This window comes from Podarcis raffonei, chromosome 6, assembly GCF_027172205.1.
Source record: "Podarcis raffonei isolate rPodRaf1 chromosome 6, rPodRaf1.pri, whole genome shotgun sequence".
Taxonomy (NCBI): domain Eukaryota; kingdom Metazoa; phylum Chordata; class Lepidosauria; order Squamata; family Lacertidae; genus Podarcis; species Podarcis raffonei.
The window spans coordinates 19,124,234-19,147,719 of record NC_070607.1 but is presented as its reverse complement, the minus strand read 5'-3'; the positions used below and the strand labels follow the sequence as shown (position 1 = coordinate 19,147,719).

The window sequence follows — 23,486 nt, the reverse complement described above, 5'->3', positions numbered from 1 at the left end:
TGGAACAAAGGCTGCCTCTACTAACGACTGCCAATTTATGAACTTGCTAATGCAGCACACCTGCAAATTACTCAAGACCCAATAAGGCTGTGGTGGTTTCAGAGTGGAAGGCTCACTCCCATTTGCCTGCCTGTCCCTGGACTTGACATCTGAGGTGCATAAGCCCTGGTAAAGTATCTGCCACTTTTCAGACATGCTGGATGGGAATTAAAGAGCTGTTGGTGCTTCACTTGTGTGTGGTCAGGAAATGGCTGTGGTGCATAATAAGAGGAACCTGCCCTTGTGATCTGGAGTTCTGGTTACATGGGAATTCCTTGAGGGGGTCAGGCTGAACCCCTGGGCGGTACTGGTCAGCAATTGACTGGGAAAATATGCAAAGTGGCTATTCTCCCGTTTTAGGCTTTCATTTTCTCTTTTACATTTTTATCCCCAAGGGAGGTAACTGGGAGGGCCGCATTCTGCTGTATAAACCATTTTCTCCAGCTGGCCTGCACTTCCCCTTTTTCTATCATAAAATGCAGTCATTTTTTTATTTCTTAAAAAAGAAATGTGACAGTAACTCCTCCAAAAATAGAGGCTGCTGTGGGCTCTCTCACGTCTGTGAGAGTCGCAGGATCCAGACCACTGAGGGAGGCCCTGGCCTTGCTTGACAGCTTTGCAGTGGTGTTCTTGGTCTCTTGGCAAAAGGTCTCGCTGCTGAGGTGCATGTGTCATAGCTGTCAACCGTCCTTTTTTGGAGGGAAACTCCCTTATCCCAGCGCCGTGTCCCGCTGCTGTCCCTTATTGATGATGTCCCTTAAATTTCCCGGGTTTCATGCTCACCCGGCTCGGGAGGGAAGCAGTGGCTCGGGGTCCTCTGCCGCAAGAGAGAGAGCGCGCACGAGCTGCCACGTCTCCATCTCTCCCTTTTCCCCTCAGGGGCGCATAGTGAGGAGACGGGCGGCAGGGAGTGGGCAGGCAGCCCCTCTCTTGCAAGACTTCCGCCGTGCTGCCAGGGGAAGCTGGAGGCAGCAGCGGTAGCAGCGGCTGAGGAGGCGGCCTGAGGGAGGAGGAAGAGGAGGGGATGGGGAGGGACGCAGAAGGGCGGCGCTTCAGCAGCCGCGGCAGCGCCGCAACCGCCTCATACCAGGCTTGCGGGCGGCGTGGGCAAGAGTCTCTCTCCCTCCCTCCCTCTCTCTTGGGCGGGGAAGGGCCGATGGAACTCCTCGCGCCAGGACGATGGCGTGCCAACTCCAACGTGCTGCTTTGCATACCCTCCAACCAGTGCAGCATCTTAATGTAGTGATTTCCCCCTCTGCATCCCTTTCATAACTCTATTTTTATAAATCATTGTCCATCCATAGTTCAAATTTTTACTACAAATTTTCTGTCAATCCTACCAATGTATGTAACTCTTTACAATAGCTTTTCAACTAAATTATAAACTTTCCCCATTCTTTATTAAAGAGGTCCTCTTCCTGGTTTCTAATTCTGCCTGTAAGCTTTGCCATCTCGACATCATTCATCAGTTTTGTCTGCCACTCTTATTTGGTCGGGGTTGTAGAGCCGTAGGATCATCTAGTCCAACCCCCTGCAAAACACAGTCAGTGGCAGCAAAAGCAGCATTGCTCCATCAGTGCCAGATTTCTGTATAAAGGTAAAGGTAAAGGGACCCCTGACCATTAGGTCCAGTCGTGACCGACTCTGGGGTTGCGGCGCTCATCTCGCTCTATGGGCCGAGGGAGCCGGCGTTTGTCCGCAGACAGCTTCCAGGTCATGCGGCCAGCATGACTAAGCCGCTTCTGGAGAACCAGTGCAGCACACGGAAACGCCGTTTACCTTCCTGCCGGAGCGGTACCTATTTATCTACTTGCACTTTGGTGTGCTTTCAAACTGCTAGGTTGGCAGGAGCTGGGACCGAGCAACGGGAGCTCACCCCGTCACAGGGATTCGAACCGCCGACCTTCTGATCGGCAAGTCCTAGGCTCTGTGGTTTAACCCACAGCGCCACCTCCATCAGTGCCAGATTTCTGTATAAGCTAAGCCAAAATCCCTTATTTTGGCTGCTGATCCTTTATTTTCAAGGCTGCTGGTCCCTTATTTTCAAATCTGTAAGTTGACAGCTATGGCATGTGTTCTCACTTAGCATGGAAGAACGAAGGCCTCTAAGAAGAGACACCACATGCATGGCTCACCCATGAGGTGATGTTAAGTGTCCGGCTTGTCCTTCTTTTACAGTGTTTTATAATGATGTAATTCATGCATTGCACGCATTGAAAAACCTCAGGCATTGAGTCCAGGCCTTGCTCTCTGGTCCCCCCCCCCAACGCTCCCCAAGCCATGCTTCCGCCTCAGCCACAATGCTCTTTCACAGACCATGTTTCACACCCTTTTCCTGTGGTTTGGCCTGGCAGGAGAGGGTCAATTCATACCCCCTTGTCCCTAGTATATATATTTTTATTTATTTGTTGTCTCTGAACCTCGGGGGGGGGGGAATGTGACTGTGGGGATAGTCTGAAATATGTGACAGGCAATTATGCCACCACAGGGCACATTTTGTAACCCCCACATCCCAGGAATCACTTTATAGGTGTTGGCATTTCACATCTTTCACATAAATTCTACTTTAGGCAGGGTTTTGGTCAGCCTTCCTCAGTGCGGTGCTCTTCAGATGTTTTGCGCTATAAGTCCCATCATCTGACCCTGCCAGCACAACATCTGGATGGCACGAAGTCTAGATAGTAGCAGTGATTGGCATGTTGCTACTGGTTCTGGCACAGAAAGGTAGATTTGACACATGCGGCAAATACAGGGTAACGCTGATGGGCGTTGAATTTGTTTAAAATCTAAGGGTGCTTCTAGACAATCAGTGTTTCCTGAGCATTCATCCTGATACGTTTGTGCAGAGCTTATGTGATATTGTGTCATGTTAATGTCATCCTGTGCTTTCCAGTGGTTTCACCTTATTGCAAAAAAAAAAAAAAAGTCTGATCTCTTGGGGAAGCAGGTTCATTGCACAATCAAGGAACCGGCTGTAATTGTATTACCAGAATTTGCTGGTGTGTTAATTTCCCACTCGAAAATAGCAATGGTCTGAAAGTGTCCTGGGATCTGCTGGTACTCTAATTACTTTTGCTCTTAAAAAAAAAAAGGTCCACAAATATTATGGACAAACACAGGCACCAGATTTTCAAAACATTTCAGTGATCCTGTATAAACCAGAGGAAAAGAGAACTGGTCTGTGTGCCTCCCTTACAGCCACCTCCCAGAGCATGAATCTCGCTTCAGCAGGCTTGGGCAGGGCAAAGTGAATCCTCTTAATGTTGACACAACAAGACACAGCACAATAAAGTCCTCTTCCTCTTTCACAGTCACCACACAGCATCTCTGAAATCAAGGAGTCAGAATGACGAGCCAGTCTCAGGGAATCCAACAGCTTTTGCAGGCTGAAAAACGTGCCAAGGACAAGCTTGAGGAAGCCAAAAAAAGTAAGTTGTGCAGCCCCTTGGCTGACTGCATTTCTTTGATGAATGTCAATGGAAAAAGCACAGGGATTTTTATTTAATGTATTTTTTTTTAGCTTTAAATAAGTCATTTACACACAAAGAGGCATAGACAGAAAGGCATAACAAATCTATCTGTTTAACATAAATTATACCAAGTGAGTAACTAAATTTGTAGTATTGTTATAAGTAAAGTTATTTCCTCGTCATATTATTCCTGTAGATTACTTCCAACACATATTTTATATCATTCTGATCATTTCTTTTCTCATTCCAGTAGCAAATAAACTTATACCGACAATCCACAGATTTTTATTTTTGCTCACATATTCTTCCTGTCATTTCTTATAATAGTTTGTCGTATGTATATTAGTCCAATATATATACACACACACACACACACGTATATATACATATATACTCGTGTGTGTGTGTGTGTGTGTGTGTGTGTGTGTGTTTGTGTGTGTATGTGTGTATATATATTATATATATATATATATATATATATATATATATATATATATATATATTCTAGTCCTCAAATGATTTATTTTTGTTCCCACTAATGGCCACTAATATTTGCACTGTAACTAACATATTTCCCATGTTTATTTTTATATTGGATCAATATTAACCCAAAATTAACCCATATTGTGTTTTAATTTGTTGGAAGCCGCCCAGAGTAACTGGGGTAACCCAGTTACATGGGTGGCATATAAATGTTGTTGTTGTTGTTGTTCCAATCCACCCAAGAACAAAACTGTGGGCTTTTCCAATTGCCCTCAGTTGCACTGCTCACATTAATTCAAAATTGCTTTGATACTTTACATTCCCACCCAAATGTGGTTAAAATCTTGACATCTTGCTTCTTTCTCCAGATTGCCTGTATTACAGTAGCTAGTACATTTTGCTTCACTTATACAGAGTATGAAGTCATAAATATAAAATCATATGGCTTTTTGTTTTGCAGCAACATCTGTAGAATAAGCATAGGAATTCTGGCGCTAATTCATCTTTACTCAACATTTTAACTTCTGCTTCCATTTCTCTCTTAAACTCTTTCTCCTTACTGTCTTGGGACATACTGTATCTGAGGCTGGGCCTTCAACCAATGAAATTGGCTTCAAGTCCATGAAATGAGAGTTTTGCTTGCAGTGTTTTTTGTGTGTGGTGTGGCTTTTTTAACCCATTCAGAGCTATGCTCCTTCTCCCTTCATTCACTTCCATTAAGTACTGCTGTAGTTGACTGTAACCCACTTGCGGCCTTCAAGAGGTGGTTGGACTCTCAAGTCCCATCTTCCTCAACCAGCATGGTCAGCGATGATGGGAGCTGTAGTCCAACAACACAGGGCTGGGTGTCTGCATTGATCCAAAGGCAAACTCTTCTGGAAGCACTGCGGACGCCATCTTGGTAGTCAAAACCCCTCCACAATTAATTGGTAGCTTTATAGCAACAGCTCATGTATATTTATATTCATTTGCTTTGATAATTGGCTTGCTTTGATACTATCCTTATATGGGGGCTTGGGGTGCTGAGCTCTGAGTCCAGAAAGGGGAACTATCTGTAAGATCTGGGTATTTGCCACCTGTGCCCTCACCTGGTCAGGCGGAGAGATGGGAAATCCAGGCCCAAGTGGCGTATGCTGCTTTGTGTATAAAGAATGCATGAATGTTTGCTTGGGTGCAGATAAGCCATCTTCTTGCTGCTGCACCATCCTACGTCAGTAAACCCTGGGAGACCTGGCAGGCTGATTTGCTGTAAGTCTACACCTTTCCTTCATAAGGCACTAGAACTGATCACTCTGGTGTTTTGGACCTCCTTCTTTGGTATCCCTGCACCCAACCACTCCCACAAAACCTCCTTTGGACCTGCACTTCAGAACAGCGTTGCACGGGTTTTGCCATCTCCACTGCAGTTGGTACGGTTGACTCAGTTGGATTAACCAGATTAGCTGCAGACCAGTCACCCAAATGGGCGAGATGGTTTGCGAACTGCTTATACAGCCCCAAAGGTTTTATGTTGCATTGTGGCCTGCGGAGTGTGTGCAATCCAGAACTGCTTACTCTTTGCGTGCTGAGCTTTTAATTAGTAACCTGCACACCGGTGACACCCACCTCCATAAGCCCTTCCTTCAGAAAGCACCAGTTGCGAGGCAATCTGTTCCAGCCAGTTGCAGTCCGCCCTTGTCTGTGCTGGATTCAGTTGTCAAGCAAAATATTGAGCTTGCCCTTTCTGAACAGAGAAGGGCCTGACATGTTAAACTGGAAAACATGACCTTTGTTTTCTTGCAAAGAGATTGTTGTGTGTTGAGTTTTTACATGCTTCACCGATTGCTGCTTTTCTGTTCTGTGGAAGGAGGCAAGAAAAGGTATTTCTGAAGCCTCTTTTAAAAGCTTATGGTCTTGCTGTTCAGCTAAGCGCTAGTAGATTGGAGGAAAGTTGGGATATGAACACCATGCTAAACATGTAATACTAACAGGCCAGGGTGGCCAGGTCATAGTAATAATAACAACTTATTATTTGTACCCTGCCCATCTGACTGGGTTGCCCCAGCCACTCTGCACAGCTTCCAAGATATATAAAAACATAATAAAGCATTAAACCTTAAGAAGCTCCCCCATACAGGGCTGCCGTCAGATGCCCTCTCAAGGTTATGTAGTTACTCATCTCCTTGACATCCTTCCCTTATCTAATTTGTGTTGCACTGTGAGTAAGCCATGAGACCTTGTGGGACATCCCTGCTGGCCTGTCATTGTGTAGTCAGCTCCCAGATGGCTCATACCTTCCATCAAACCAAAGCACTAGGATATTCCAGTGAACTGAACAGGCCGAACCATTCCCCACTGGTTCTGTTGTTCACTAGCACCGCCTCCTCCCTACCCACTAGTGCTGTTATCTTCTCTAACTGGGTCAATCCTCAGGCACCTAGTGGTGTGTGCTTCTGCCACATGGAGGATGAAAAGGAGGAGGCAATAGCAATCAACGTGTGGATGCAGAGGTACTTGGTGATCATTGGGGCCAGCAGGAAGGAGAAAGGCTTTAGAGGCTTCAGCCAGCATCGATGTTGCTAGCATAGCTATCAATGCAAGCTTGAAGGTCAGTTTAGATCACATCTGGAGAACACACGCGGAGATATATTTTGATTTTATTTCCACAGACCCGAAGAAGGGATTTGTTGAGCTAAATGCAGCTTTCCCCTCAAATTTTATGCCCAAACTGACAACACTGCAGGCCCCAGATTGCATCCACATTAGATATATGTAAAGAAACCCTCTTATGCTTGTGGGTCGAGAGCCAGTGTGGTATAGTGGTTAAGAGCGATAAACTCGTAATCTGGTGAACCGGGTTCGTGTCTCTGCTCCTCCACATGCGGCTGCTGGGTGACCTTGGGCTAGTCACACTTCTCTGAAGTCTCTCAGCCCCACTCACCTCACAAAGTGTTTGTTGTGGGGGAGGAAGGGAAAGGAGAATGTTAGCTGCTTTGAGACTCCTTTGGGTAGTGATAAAGCTCCAAACTCTTCTTCTTCTTCTTCCTTCCTAGATTGAGATCCTGCTGTTACATTTCTTCTCCATCTTTCCCAGAGCTTTCTCCTAGTAATGCGGTAAAGCAATACATTGTGATCTGCGCTCCCAGAGAATGCGTGCAAACGCAGTGTATACATGAAGCTTCCATGCTTCCGCATTGCTTTGTCCCACACTTTTGCAGTAATATTCAGAAACCTCCACCATAGTGACAGGACTGGTCATATAGGCCCTTCCCAGCCAATCAGTGCCTAGCAGGAAGAGAGGACAAGATCAGCCCAAAGGAAGCCACCCTATTGCCAGCAGCGTAGGATTAAGTGAGGCAACTCCTGTGCAACGTTATTAAGGGATTTTTCTCACCCATTCAACACGTTAGCAGAAACTATGATTGGCTGGGAAAGGCAAGCTTGAATTGTTCCACATACACGGGTGCTTAATTGACACACATACTCCCAACTAATGGGGTAGCAGTCCCTTCCCTTTATGTGATGGGGGACTGCTATACCTCATTATTGGGTTTCTACCCTGACACTAGGGGATGCAGGTGGCGCTGTGGGTTAAACCACAGAGCCTAGGGCTTGCTGATCAGAAGGTCAGCGGTTTGAATCCCCACGATGGGGTGAGGTCCCGTTGTTTGGTCCCTGCTCCTGCCAACCTAGCAGTTCGAAAGCACAAAGTGCAAGTAGATAAATAGGTACCGCTCCAGCGGGAAGGTAAACGGCGTTTCCGTGCGCTGCTCTGGTTCACCAGAAGCAGCTTAGGCATGCTGGCCATATGACCCGGGAGCTGTACGCTGGCTCCCTTGGCCAGTAAAGCAAGATGAGCGCCACAACCCCAGATTCGTCCACGACTGGACCTAACGGTCAGGGGTCCCTTTACCTTTACCTTTTACCCTGACACTAGTGATGGGAATACGTGTGTGAACTTATTCCTGTGGGGCAAAATATTCTACCCTCTGTGTGTACCTAGATAAGGAAAAGGGGGGAGGAACCCTGGAAGAAAACTATTCTGTTGTTAGAAATGTATTGATTACATGATTATTATTTTTTGCATGATTGTAATATATAGAGCAATCGTCATCCGGCATTCAGCCTACTCACTTTCACCTACTGCCATATTAAAGCTCAGAAGGCACTGAACCTAAATTCATATCTCTGCCACCACCTCTTGTGTGATGAGATCTACACATCTGGTATGAATCAAACGTCTGCTATATCCCGACCCTTGATGTCAGCTGTGTCCTTGAGTGACCAAACAACAGGCTTTTGTTTGTGCCGCTTAGTGCGTAAAAGAAAAGGTTAATGTGATCCAAACCTTTCATTAATTTTCGCTTTGCCTTGTGTAAAACAGCAGGTTTAGATCTAGGTCCTGTCATGAGACGCAATCAGGTGTAACACAGCCCAAGCCAGAGAGAGACAGTGGTTGAATCCATCCACAGCGCTGCAGTGCCGCTGCCAATTTACTCACAGTGTCCAAATTCAGTGAAATAAGAAACAGCAGGTCGCTGGTGTGACTGGACCAATGGCCGTGTGGGAAACCTTAGAGGCTGCCATGCTAGCATGACATCCAGAACTTCATAATATACACACCGTGCATCAAGCACACCTTTTTTTATTTTGCAGGGTTAAAAACGGAAGCAATGTCATGAGACCACAGCTGCTTCAGTAGTTTATTAGACAATGTCGAAATGACTTATTTCTCTTAATATTTTTGAGGTGTTTTAAGAGGTCACATACTGAGGCCCCATCGAAATGGTCAAAGACTTAAGGCCTAGATTAGATGTGATGTTACAGCACATAAAGCACTTGTCTCTTTCGGCAAACCATGAATCTTTGCATCATGTGCAAAAGGCATTTCCCATAATCAGTGGTGTAGCGTGGGGGAAGGGGTGCCGTGGCCCCGGGGCAGAATGCTGAGGGGGTGCAACCCAGTGCCCCCATGATGGATTCCTTCACCGAGGCCACGTGACGGCCGCCTTCCAAAGATGTGAGTTGCTCCTGGGCCAGGCCTTTGGGGCTGTGGCAGCGCCTTCTTCTCCTCACAGAGAAACGATGCCCACCAAGCAGAGCCAGAGCTCATCCTAGGCCTGCTGTGGCTCCGGCACTGCTGGGATGCCACAGGCCAGCTAAGGAGTGCCAGCTGCTGCTCTCACTAGGAGCTCACTGAGCTGAGTGGGCAAATGCAGTGACCAGCAGGTGACCTCCGTGAGGAGCAACCACCACAGGGGCACAGCGAATGCCCACAAGGAGGTTAGGGGATGCAATCCTTGCCTTGCCCCGGGGCTGCCAACATATGCTATGCCACTGCCCATAATAGTGCCTCTTCTATTGAAATGCACTCTGAAAATTTGTCTCCTATATTAAGTCTGAGGAGTGTTTCCACTGATTGTATGAATGATGAATAGCTTTATGTCATGATAATGTTCACATCCACCACCTTCTGTTCCCATTCTTTGGTGTGACTCTGGTTATCTTACTTCCTTCTCTGAAACCATAAGCTTTTAAATCTCAAGGGAAAGGATAACATATTCTCTCCAGTTCTACAGCTTGCCATGGCCCCACAGCAGCCAGTTTGTGTTATGCCGCATTACCACGTAGCAAAACGTCTATGTCCAATAAGAACTCACCGCCCTCATATTGAGCTTTGATAGATAGCATGAGCCTGAATCAAAATATTTGATTTCAGGCATCATGAAGCATTTGCAGTGAGTCAGCCCAACTTCCAGGCCAGCGGCTGCTGGAGGCTTCGGCACAGTTGCTGAGCACATAGAAGCTCAGTCATATTCAATGAATGTTAACCCTGGGAAAACATGCACTTCAGGCTCTTTGCAGAGAGGGGGAGGGCGGAATAACTCTTTAAAATAGTTTGTGCCCATCTGTACATAATGCGAGAGATCACCCTAACATATAGAGTCTGGCAACTGCAATTAAATAACATGGGGTAGGCAGAAGAATGGGCATCCCAGAAGTTGTAACGATATTCAATAAATCCACATGGTTCCTTGCCAGATTGTTTCTGCACTGGCGAGGCTTTGTATAATCACACTTGATCTCTCTTTGAATCCTGCAATAAGCAGAGTCAGCAAGACAAATGCCCGTAAATCGACTCAAGGCCTCCAAAGATTTTCCTTTCGTTTGGTGTTCCCCGCAGCTTAAATCTACTCACAGAGAGGCAGGTACTGACATGCGACTGCGCTGCCCACTGAGTGGATAATTTACCGCTGGATCAGTCAGTTCCATCCAGAGTTGTCTCAAGTCACAGAACCACGGAGAAGACTAGCTTTTCCAAGCGTCATCTTCATTGTTGTGCCCAGAGGAGTTACATTGCTACGTGTCACTTCCGATACAGCTTCACATGTGCGCTGCAACCTCATGCGATCCAATGTGGCGTGGCAAGCCAGAGAAAAACAGGGTGGAGGGGTGAGCAATTGCCTCGAGTCTAAAAACTAAGCATTCATCAAATGTGGCTTTGTTAGGGTCTGAGTCTGATCCTTCTTACAGTGCTTCCACCCTCCTGATATTCGCCAAGAAACCCTGAGAGTTACACCAGTGGAACAGATACAGAAATGAAAGCCCGCCATTTCTCATAAGATGCTTGTAGACAAGAAACAGCATTGTGTGTGAGGTGAGCTGGGCTCAGATAACAGAATGGCTTTCCTCTGGATAGAGGGGAGAATTCCGATATCAGAGGGAGGATGACTGAGTGCGGCTGGAAGGAGGAGAAGCTGTACTCCAGCTCTAACATATTTCAGACCCTCCAAGTGTCCCTGTTTTCCAGGGACAGTCCCAGATTTAACAGAAGCCATCTCGGTTTCTGGTTTGATCCCGGAATGCCCTGCTTTTCCTTAGGATGTCCCTGTTTTCATTGGAGTAATGTTGGAGGGTATGGAGATATGCGACTCCCGAGCCAAGGAGGTAAGTAACTAACTATACAACCTTTAGAAGACATCTGAAGGCAACCCTGTATAGGGAAGTTTTATAATGTTTAATGTTTGATTATTATTTTTATTTTGGAAGCCGCCCAGAGTGGCTGGGGCTTACCCCAGATGGGCGGGGTATACATTTTTGTTGTTGTTTAGTCGTTTAGTCGTGTCCGACTCTTCGTGACCCCATGGACCAGAGCACGCCAGGCACCTCTGTCCTCCACTACCTCCCGCAGTTTGATCAAACTCATGCTGGTAACCTCGAAAACACTATCCAACCATCTTGTCCTCTGTCGCCCCCTTCTCCTTGTGCCCTCCATCTTTCCCAGCATCAGTGTCTTCTCCAGGGAGTCTTCTCTTCTCATGAGGTGGCCAAAGTACTGGAGCCTCAGCTTCACGATCTGTCCTTCCAGTGAGCACTCAGGGCTGATTTCCTTAAGAATGGATGCGTTTGATCTTCTTGCAGTCCATGGGACTCTCAAGAGTCTCCTCCAGCACCAAAATTCAAAAGCATCAATTCTTCAGCGATCAGCCTTCTTTATGGTCCAGTATAGTATAGTAATAACAATAACAATAACAATAACAATAACAATAACAATAACAATAACAATAACAATAACAATAACAATAATAAATTAAATAGAATAGGATGTCACTATTTTCATCAGCTAAATGTTAAAGGGTATGCATATTTTCATCATTGGAAGGCTAAGAGCATGGGTAGGCAAACTGAGGCCCAGGGGCCGGATCCAGCCCAATAGCCTTCTAAATCCGGCCCACAGACAGTCATTATCAGGATTATCAGTGTGTTTTTACATGAGTAGAATGTGTCCTTTTATTTAAAATGCATCTCTGGATTATTTGTGGGGCATAGGAATTCGTTCATTCCCCCCCCCCAAATATAGTCCGGCCCCCCCACAAGGTCTGAGGGACAGTGGACCGGCCCCCTGCTGAAAAAGTTTGCTGACCCCTGGCTAAGAGGATGAAGTTTTTTAAATAGATAAAAAATTGGGCTTTGCAAGTCAAACCTCCCAATTAGAGAGAAACCTGATAGAAGGCAATGTTAATGTGTTGTCGAAAATATATAAGATGCTATTAGAATGGGAAACAAAAAATGAACAAGTGAAATCTTCAATGATACATTGGGCAACTGGTCTTGGTAATAATATTGAGATAGGTGCATAGGAGCAATTGTGGAATAATGATACAAAATAACTTTTTAATGATACAAAATAACTTTTTAATAACTATCCACATGCATACATGCACACATAAAAAGGAAGGTGATCCGTTTTGGCAGATGGGGCAGTATCCTGCTAACTTCAGCCTCAACTCAGCCAGCACCACCTGCCTCTCTTTTTATTTACATCCGGTCCAGAGAAATGGCCCTGGCTGTCAGCTCCCTCCTCCTTAGTGTGTGTTGCCTTTGTAGAACTCAACCGAAAGTACCATATTTTTTGCTCTATAAGACTTACTTTTTCCCTCCTAAAAAGTAAGGGGAAATTTGTGTGCGTCTTATGGAGCAAATGCAGGCTGCCCTGCAAAGGCTTCGCGGGGCTATCCCTGGCTTTTGCAGGAGGTGCACAGCTCTGTCCCTTCCCCCACGTCCCAGAAAGGCCCCCAAGAGCCGCACTCCCTTTAAAGAGCTGCGCGGAGTGTGTGTGTGGCTCTTGGGGGCTTTTCCCTGAGGAGGGAGAAGGGCATCCCAGGCTCTGCTCAGCACTCCCTTTAAATAATTTTTTTTTCTTGCATTGCCCCTCTAAAAACTAGGTGCGACTTATGGTCAGGTGCGTCTTATGGGGCGAAAAATACGGTAATATGAGGATAAAACCAGAATTAGCTGGCTCTGCTTGTCATTGGCTCTGCCTACTGTTGGGCTGCAAACACATTTACAGCATATTCAAAGCACATCCTTCCTTCCAAAAATTCTGGGCACCGTGAAGATTCCTTTGTCAAGCCCCAAACACTGGTCATGTATTACCTTGAAACTGCAGCGGCCACAGTTTCACCCCCAGTAATCTGGTAGCAATCCCGTGGCAATATTTATGTTCTGTTTCATCAATTGCAGGACTATACTAGTAGGATTCACTTTGTACCCTCTAAGTATTTGAAGCAGCCAAGAAGGCTGCAGAGAATCAAAGGCTGTCTTGTAATCAATATATGCTGCCGAGAGATTGTGCTTTCCCATTTACGAGTTCACCAAGATCACAGCATCCACAGCGAGCGGATCGGCGAACCAAAACACATAAGAGTGTGCTCTCATTAGGGGATTTGGGTCTTTGCTGCTCTTCTTGCACCTCCTTTGTGCTCCCATGTCATATTAGATGGTTTTTAAACATCAGTTGTACATAGAGTTGACGTGGGCGGGAGGCAATTGTGCCAGCCTCCAAGCATCGATCCTAAATCTGCTGTTTATATAAACTGTATGCGCGTATACTTTCTCCATTTGATCAGGAACTGATCTCTGCTGAAACAGCTTGGGATCGGGATATCTTAAGGAGCACTTGAGCCAAGTCCAGATTATCAGTGGTGCACCTGGAGCAGGTACACCAGTGCCCTGCCTCCAAAGCGGGCAAGACTCTGAGCTTTCCTTTAAAAAACAACAACCATAAGTTTAGGAGTCTCCTATTAAGAAAGTTAGGAAGCAAAATGTGCAGATAGATGAGCTAGCCTGGTTTCTTCCCCTTTCAGTGTTTTAAATCATAGTATCATAGAACTGTAGAGTGAATTGAATCCCTTTGTCCTAAAGAGCAGCTCTTTTCTCCCTTCCTTTTAGTATAATTTCTTATTTCCCGGTCCATGGAATCTCTGCAGTTTGCCCAGGCCCAGTGACAGTGGTCAGTCAGGTCAGAGGAAACGATGTTCATTTGTAATTACTATAGTATAGCCTTGTTTATCTGAGGTATCTCTCCCCACCTGCTACCCCGCCCCACAAACAACGTAATTAATACATGGGGAGAGAGTTTGGAGGTTTGGGAGCAGGAAGTGATTTGCAGTGTTCTGTGTGAATGAAGTACAGTGGTACCTCGGGTTACATATGCTTCAGGTTACATACGCTTCAGGTTACAGACTCCAGAAATATTACCTCAGGTTAAGAACTTTGCTTCAGGATGAGAACAGAAATTGCGCAGCGGCCGCGGAAGGCCCCATTAGCCAAAGTGGTGCTTCAGGTTAAGAACAGTTTCAGGTTAAGAACAGACCCCCAGAACAAATTAAGTTCTTAACCCAAGGTACCACTGTAGAGTCTTTGATGAAGTATAATGTGAACAGGCGTTGCATGTTAAGGTTTGTGCTGGACTTCTGTGCAAAGCAACAATGGTGACATGGATAAGGAAAATAGATGGGTGATTTTAAAACTCTGAGGTTTTATTATTAGTTACTGATCTTTGTAAACCCATAGTATTCCTTGTAGTCTGCAAAGTACCATTATTATTATTTAGTCTTTAAGATACCACAAGGCTTAATCTGGCCTTGCCCAAGCAAGCCTTTATATCCAAGCCTGATCACTGATATTGTCCGGAGCAGTGCAGACAGTTGTCCCCTGTATTAAAAGCCTAGCTAGCCTCAATCACTTTCAGGCATCTCTTGATGACATTTTTATGCCCACAGGTCTATGTCACTGTTTAAAATCTTCATGAGTAGCCAGTCATTTTGATGGTTATTTGTTCTATTTTTAATGGTTTACTTTTCATGTTTTATTGTTGTATGCTGCCCTGGTATTTTATGAGACGGTGGAATAGGAATTCTTTTATAATTAGCTGTTTGCAGTGTTCCCAAGAGCATATATAGAGCTTATGGGCAGCACAAGGGGAGACAGGAAGCAAGGTCCACATGGCTGACTCCTCTGTGAGAGGCCAGTTCCATTGGTCTTTCCATCCAAGCTTGTACTTAAAGGAGCTTTGTGATTTTAAGAATAGGTGCCTTGAGTTTGATTCTTTTCCTCATGCTCTCCTCATCCTCCTTTTGTGTGAGAGAGACTTTTTGATAGCTGTACCGACTTCTGTTATCTCTTCGGTTTCCATAACATGGAAAATTTTACTTCTAGTGGGGTGATAAAAAGTCACATAGCACTTTCAGGATGAGTCAGTACTGTAGACCCGATCTCCCCACCCCCACCCCAGTAAGTTTTACTTTCTATTTCTTCTTTTTGCTCTTTCTGTGGTGCTATTGTTGTTTCTTCCTTTGCATTTGACGGGCATTTTGTTGTTGTTGCAGTTCTGCATGTGTACATGTGTACATATACAATGTACATGTGTACATGTGTACATTGACTGCACAACTGCAACAACAACAAAATGCCCATCAAATGCAAAGGAAGAAACAAAAATAGCGCCAAGTAAATGAAGGCCCTCCTTCCCCCTGACAGGATAGCCACGTCTCCTACTTTCCAGAGGAATGAAATGCAATATGCAAGTCATAGGAGCCAACTCCTAGGAGCCAAGGTCCCTTTGCCCACCCACCCCCTAAAATATTTGAGGGGACCATCCCTTCTAAGTTGATGGGCATTGCCATTCAAATGGTGCATGTGCATCGCATCATGTGATCATTAGGGATGGGGCTTACCTGCCCCCCCCCATATTTTATTTAAGTTAGCACCCCTGTTGCAAGTGATATGCAACTGGCCACCCTAAACCCTAGGGAGCTTACAGCCTAAATTCTGACAGCAGGAGGCAAATAAAAGTTGCAAGAAACAGGGGGTGAATGTGAGTGGGGGCACATGGGCTTCATTTTAATTATACACTACTTAATTCATGTCGTCAGTTTGCATTTCTTAGTGCAGAAAGTATTGGTCTGATATGTAGAGATCTTTCCTGTTCTAATTAATTCAAGAGAGTTCTGGAAGCTTCTCTGTGTGAAGGAAACAAGCAGAAGGTTTGTGGTGTTTGGGTTATTCCTTCAGAGAAGCTGAGTACAGCTGCTTTAAACTGGTTCTGTTATCTCTTTCCATCAAGATCATGCTTACTATAAAAATAAGGCCAGAAGGAGCCTGGGTTTCACTTTCTCTTCCTATCTCTTTTCTTCTGGTGTGGCGTTCTGTATATAGTGTTAAGTTTCATTTCATTTCATTTTTTATTTGTATGCCGCCTTTCCACAGTTAAAAACAATGGACAAGGCAGCTTACAGCATGACAAGATTTACATGTTGCAAGTCTAAAATAAGTTTTAGACTTATTAGAAGTTATTGTAAGTTTAAGTTAAGTCAGCTTTAAACTGGATTTCTTGTGGACAGTGCCAATCCTGAATGTATCGGATTTGTGACCATTATGCTCATTTGCCTTCAGCAGCACTAGAGCTCTGCTGGAAGAAATATTAATTGCCTCTGGTCTATTTTGAGGGGAATCCTGCAACATGTTTAAGTTTTTATTCTGTTAACTATACGTTTGAGTTCTACTCTGGATCAATATTGAGTAGACTTTCAATGACACATGTCACATTTTCAATGAAAAGATACACTATCTGAGGAGTTCCTTAGAGTAGCCCTGCGAGCTATGACTGAGAAAATAGTGGCTTTCTTTACATCCTTTGGGCTGAGGTGAGATTCAAACTAGTGACTTCATAGCTCACAGTCTTCAGCCACAACAGCTCTCAACATCCACCTGCGACTTGCTCCTCTAAGCTGATACATTACAAGGATATGTGTGCAGCACTGCACCTTAACATCACATCCTGTGTGAAGCGAGCTGTGCGGTTTGAACTTGCTTGCTTGCCTCTCCACGCAAGTGGGAACCACCTTGCTACAGCTCTTAGCTGCTGTCATGTTGCACCCCTTTTATGAACTGCAGGACTGTGCCATGAGTGGACTGACTTATGGGATCAACTTTGTGTTTTTGCTTAAACTCCAAGATCCACCAACGAGGTACAAAATGGTGGCTGTGAGGGTGGAACCAATCATCTACTGCATCCTATAAGCCAGGAATAGCCAATGTGGTGCCTTCTAGTTGTTGTTGTTGGACTACAGTTATCGTCACTGACTATTGGCTGTGTTGGCTGATGGGCATTGGAGTCCAACAACCCTGAAAGATCAGCCCATTGTCTATTTGTGCCATAAGCCATACACTGGAGGAGCCTGCATGCATGTGTACAATTCTGCAAGGGTTTTGAATTCTAAAAACTGAAGGAAAAAAACCAATCCACAAAAACCAAGCAATATTACTTCATATTACTAAATTATTAGGAGTCATAAACTCAGCAAGTCACCGAAAGGCTGATTTGTAGAACATGTTCTGTCTCTTGCCATCCCCAATCTGTGCTACTCTTAATGTTAAGAGGAATGCAAGAGGCTGCCATGAATTGTCAATCACTTTTAGCCCACAGAAGCAAACTTCATATTAGTAAACAATCCAGTTTTCCCTCCTGGCTATTATGTCCTGTCCTGGGCATGTCTCTGCCTTTTGCAAATGGATGGGTTCTCCCCTCCCTGCTTTCAGTATATAGCTTTTATTAAAGGGATCTTACCCAGTAAGATGGAGCACCCAACTCTCCACTAGGGATGGGGGAAGAAATTCGATTTAGTCCTCATTCGAAGGTGAACAGATTTGCAGTATCAGAAATAATATGCAAACCGAAACACAGCTATCCTTTGAAATTCACACTTCTCTGAAGTTTGCCGTGCAGGTCTCCAGTCAAGTGATGTGTACAAAATTGCATATACTGGGGTAAAATGTACATATAATTGTGTGTATTAGCAAAGAGTAGCATATATCAACACATTATACTGGTGAAAATCACTTTACACAAAAATAAATAAATCGTGGAGACTTTTTTAAAAAATCGCAACTGATGTAGAAATGTGGAGAACTGAATTTCAGATTGAAAAAATGAGAAACTGAAATGGACATATTTTTCCATAACACAGATTTCCCTCCTTTGCTGAAGAGGCCATGGAAATGGTTAACTCTCACCAGGGAGCCAGAGGTCCATTTACTAGATGATAGATTGATAGACAGATATAGATAGATAGATAGATGATAGATAGATAGATAGATAGATAGATAGATAGATAGATAGATGATAGATATAGATAATAGATACAGACAGATAGCCACGCATCTGACTGGGTTAGCCCAGCTATTCTGGGTGGCTTCCAACAAATTATAAAATCCCAGTAAAATATGAAAGGAATCCCTGAGCGCTATGCTCTCAGATTCCAAAAAAGTCATAGGATTTATTTTTAAGATTTCAACCTACAGATCCAAGTAAACAAATAAATGCAATTCACTCAGGAATGTGGGCACTTACCTGAGGCTGACCCATGATAGTTTGCTGCCTCAGATAAAGGACACGATGGTCTCCCCCACCCCAGTTCGGCACACAGAACCAGTTGAACCTTACATCGACACCAGTGGAGGAATAGCATCTTCCACTACACCTGAGGCATCAAACCAGATTAGGGGGCTCAGGACGGGCAACGTGGCAACAGAGTGAAATGTCTGGAGAGGCCAGGAGGAATGGTGGCCTGGGAATGCTGCTACTGCATCACCAGCATCTGTTGCCTGAAGCATGTGCTTCATTTTGCCTAACGGTAGGGCCGGTCCTGTAGTAACCCGGGTCTTTGCAAAATTTACAGTGCAATCCTTTTTAGAAGTAAGTCCTACTGAGTTCAATGGAATTTGTTTGCAGGTAAGTGGGCATGGGATTGTGGCCTTGTTTTTAATGTTCCCTAAAGATTACCTCTAAGACTGTCACTTTCCCCTCCTCCATTTCGTGATTTGTTCCGCCCATTCTCGACTTTACCTTCGCTTTCATGTTGGCGGCATATTTGTGCTAGAAACCTCCTTTGATGTTCCCACCCACCTTTGCATTTAGCAAGTGTTGAGAAAAGGGAGGGGGGAACCCCATAAAATGTAAATGTTGCAACTCAGCGAGTGGCTGAACTGTATCTTTGTAGTACCTTGGAAATCTGCCAGCATTAAATAGAATCCAGTTGGTGTTGACTGAAAGGCTCCTGGCTGCAAATCAATATGGCAAATCTTGCAGAATAATGTCTTTTCTCATCAGCGACAACTAAAATCTGTTCTCTGGCTGTAGCTGTTGGAAATTGGGGAGGGGGGGGGAGAGAGAAGAAATGTTTGATTTGAAGCTGAAAGCATGATAGGGAGTCATCAACGGTTGCACCAAGGAACGCATTGTGACAGTGCCCAGTGCCTTTTCGGTTAGGGAGCCTGGGAACATTTGAGTTGCTGATGTGAGAGCTAGTAAATAAAGTGGTCCTGATCATGGAGTCAGCACATAATCAAAATGCCCAGTAAACTCCATACGAGTTTCCTTCCTGTAGGCAGCAGGTGGAGAAGAGAGGAAGAAGACAGGCTCAGTGACAATGGACGCAATTGTGCTTCCTCTCAGAAGTTTATATACATTGTTAAAAAGGCAGACTCATAATAATAATAATAATAATAATAATAATAATAATAATAATAATAATATCCTCCCTTTAAATAAATAAAAGAAATAAGATACTATTCGCTGCCTCAATAGCTGACCTCAAGATGAAAGAGTCACACAGTTCAACACGCTGAGAACCTGTGCTCCTCCAGACATTATTGGACTACAAATCCCATCATCCCTGGAGTCACAGGATCAGGTGTAATACAATCTGGAGACACGTTAAATTAATTAATGAAAAGCCATTTTGGACTTTTTGAGTGACAAAAGAGGCAGGTTGGGCCTGGAAGGGAAACATGGAAAAAAATACCACTTAGCAGAATAGCACGGAAACTGTCATTTTTATCACAGCCAGAAATTTTCTCGGAGTGTTTATATTAAATCATATAAAGAATGGTAGTACTAACAATGGACAGAGAAAGTGTTGTAGAAGTACCTTTCTTTTATCGCTATTTCACCCAGCGTTATTGGAACTCTTATTATTTACATAAACTAGAGATTATATCCACAGACAAATGCCAATTAAGGGATTGGTGCCACTGGACAGAATCACTATGTGATCTGCAAGGATCAAATTCTCTAAATGCTCTCCTTGGTTCCCCCTTCTAAAAATGGTCCATTTTAGAGCCAGTTACCTGTCAAATCTCCAGCCAGCTTCACTTAAGATTTGCTTATACTGAGCTGTGTTTTCGAGCTTTTACTAGCTGTGTGCAGCCTGTTTTTGTGCCTCCTGTTTCATGCTTTGCCTGGTTTTGGGAGTCGGGGAGAGGGGAGCCTGCCATAGCAGGAGGGAGGACACACCCATGACTGTTGACCAGCCTAACTCATCTCTACCTCTTGGCCTCCTTCCTCTCACTCACCAGCTTCTGCCTCCGATTCTTGACTTCTCTCTGCCACAGACTCTCCCCGCTCACTAAGCCAAGTTACCCCATCAGCATCCAACACTTCTCTTCCCAGTCTTCTCCCTATATCCATCCCAGTTTCACCAAGAGAAACAGTGTTTTTGAAATCAAAAGTTAGCAACCCAGGGTTGTCGGCGTGTGCACACCAGGCAGAGGAGCAGGAGAGCTGGAGACTTGCTCCCATGTCATGCAGATACGAAATACCAGGAGGCTTTGTGAAACAGCCCTGATAAACTAATGTGGGTGGGGAATCTCATTCCTTATCTCTACACTGGGAGCAAAGATAACTTGTAGGAGAACTGTTGTGTTGCCCGTTGAACTCCGGCCATTGAATCCATTCTTCACAGGGTGGTTGGTAACCTAACAGGTTTATTTGCAGGGTTATAAATACTGAATGCAAGCCCGCAGCAGAGTTTCTTCTAGTCCAAGGGGAGGCTAATGCTCAGCTGAAGGGGGTGGCAGGCAGCAAGTTCGCTGTGTTTGAATACAAGGATGGTGCTCTCTGTGCCCTTTCTAAGCCGCAGGCTTGAGATTTCCAGGCATGAAAGAAAGGCTATGTAGAAATAATATTAACTTGTACTGTACTGTAATGCCAGCTGAATCACCTCTCCTTTTCGTTTTCCCAGGAAAGGGAAAGAGACTGAAACAAGCCAAAGAAGAAGCTACAGCAGAGATTGACCACTACAGGCTACAAAGGGAAAAGGATTTCAGACATAAGCAGTCCAATGTGAGTAAGAGTACCAAGGGAAGATGGGATAAATTAAGGGTTGCTTCTCACACTTACTTGGCTGAGGATAGTCTCTCTGTGGAATGTCTATGAGCATGTGTATTTCACCTCTGTGTGTGAATGGTTACATGCATCCCAGATGCATAGATGCATAGGTCCAGTTCCTACAGTGCTTCCTGTTCAAAGGCCCAACTCACATGCTTGCAGCTAAAGATACTTTCCATTTGTTTCCAGACACACTACATAAGCTAGAGCATGGGTAAGCAAACTAAGGCCCGGGGGCCCGATCTGGCCCAATAGCCTTCTAAATCCGGCCTGCAGACGGTCTGGGATTCAGCATGTTTTTACATGAGTAGAATGTGTCCTTTTATTTAAAATTCGTCTTTGGGTTATTTGTGTGGCATAGGAATTCGTTCATTATTATTTTTTCAAAATATAGTCCGGCCCCCCACAAGGTCTGAGGGACAGTGGACCGGCCCCCTGCTGAAAAAGTTTGCTTACCCCTGAACTAGAGTAATAACTCTAAATACATCTTCCATGCACATCAAACCATTGTGGGTGTTTCAATTCAGGGGTGCCTGATGTCTGACATTCCTTCTGCATGAAAGTGAGAGACCATGGATGGAATTCCAGTCATTATTTGTAGTCTACCAGCAATTCCTCCCCTCCTCCAATTCTTTTCATGTGTGAAACCTTGGTAGGCTGAGATAAGGGACCGAACTCAACTCACACAGTGCGCTAGTACTCCCACTAGAGCAGCAGGGCTCCCCCCTCTCCTCCCTCTGCACCTACCCCAAATCTTCTCTGGTTGGAAGAAGCCCCAGAACAGCATAAAGGGATGCGAGAGGGGAGACCATTTCTTCTGGCAAGCAGAAATGCTTTTACTGGTGGAATGACCAACTAGCACAACCTTGAATTCCACCCATGGTCTCTCACATTCATGCTGGGCTTTGCAGAAGCAACATCATACATCACTGTACACTGCGTGTTATGGAAAGGGGAAGCACTGGGAGAGATTTGTGATGCTTCTTTCCATAGCTTGGTTTGTAGCAAGAGAAGATATCCGCAACTCGCTTCCTCCATGTTGAGTGTATGTGCAGAAGACTAAGGGAGGAGGTTTCTATTGTTTTGGGCCTGGCTTTGGAGAAGGTGGCACAAGCTTGCTCATTTGTTCCTGTTTCGTTCACGGGACATGTCTTGTTTTGCCTTTGTAGATCATGGGCTCTCAAGGGAACCTATCGACAAAAATAGATGAAGAAACCACAGCAAAGATCCGGGACCTCACTAGTAACTATCATAAGAACATGGAGAGTGTGATTGGACGCCTCTTGAACGAGGTGTATCACATCGACCCTGAACTCCACGCAAATTATGCATACACCATTTAAATCCTTCCATGGAAAAGTTTCCAAAGGAGCAATGCCATCCCTACTATTTGGCAGAGTGTATATTTCCAATTCAGGTGGCAGATTTGCGGGTACCGTTCCAGGGCAGTGTGCTGTCAATCATTACATTTTAAGCACTGGTGAGAATTGGGCAGGAGCCATTTGGATTTTCTGCCTCTGACACCACAGCTGTCTTGAGCTGCCTTTGATCAGAAAGCATAATTTCCCTTCCTTTATTGTTTTCTGTTTTCCATTGTGCATGCGATATACACAAAAGCCCAAAGCATGTAGATGTTTCTAAGGCATGTGATGTGACCAGTTCCTGCAAGGTTTCACGCAAACATTTGGTCGGATGGATTCTCCCCCATCTTCTCCCCCACCACCCGTCCACACATACCCTTTTTTTGGTAGCAAAGAATGTGTCACTTAAATATGGGCAATGGCAGAATAAAGAATTGTTTGACACCAGCAGCTTTTCAGTGGGTGTATTTTACTTCTGTACTTATGTTCTCCACTACTTAAAACGTGTTTGCTTTGCATGACTTGGCCTGTTGCAGGAAATCTGTTTGTCACAATATGTGGAGGGTTTAAAATAACCGAGTGTGCCATCAATATTATAGATATATAATTAGTTTTAAAATTAAAACATTTGTTTCAAGTGTGGCTGTGGTGCATATGGAGAGGCAACAATCATCTACACTAGGTAGCCTTACAGACCAGACAAAATTGTGTAGAAATGATGTAGGACAAGGAAGTCGTGTTTGTGGATTTATTGGTAGTTAGAGTAATTGCCCCTTCCCCTTTTATTGTTCTAAGACAGGAATCTCATAAGACCTAACATTGGTAGGCTTCATACTAGGGATAGATGGATCATCCCGCTCCAATTTGGCTCCCAGATGAATGTGTGAATTGGCCAGGCTGGTCAGCAAGCTAGTTTAGGCCTTTCCAGGTGCAGCTTTAAAACTATGTTCTGAAACAGGAAGCATTCCAGCAATGCCAGCGAGCCATCCAGTTTTATGTTCTGATGTAAATATAATGTTGAATATCTGGGTATAGGCTTTCTGATTTTGCACCCCCATTGCTCCTTTAAAGGGAGTCTTCTGCGGCAGTTATGGATTATCCATGTTATTGATCAAAGCAGGCTTTGTTCTCCTGCACTACAAT

The 23,486-nt window shown here is 44.7% G+C and overlaps 1 protein-coding gene across 1 annotated transcript in view; it reads left to right on the top strand.

Moving 5' to 3' along the window:
- The window catches only part of ATP6V1G3 (ATPase H+ transporting V1 subunit G3), a 32,431-nt gene extending 9,641 nt beyond the window's left edge, over nt 1–22,790 (top strand). The window contains exons 2-4 of the mRNA XM_053391502.1: nt 3,351–3,467; nt 20,837–20,937; nt 22,152–22,790. Coding sequence (XP_053247477.1) covers nt 3,386–3,467; nt 20,837–20,937; nt 22,152–22,325 — 357 coding nt within the window. The 5' untranslated portion in view covers nt 3,351–3,385 and the 3' untranslated portion in view covers nt 22,326–22,790. The remainder of the gene's footprint in view (nt 1–3,350; nt 3,468–20,836; nt 20,938–22,151) is intronic.
- Nucleotides 22,791–23,486: the final 696 nt, after the last annotated feature.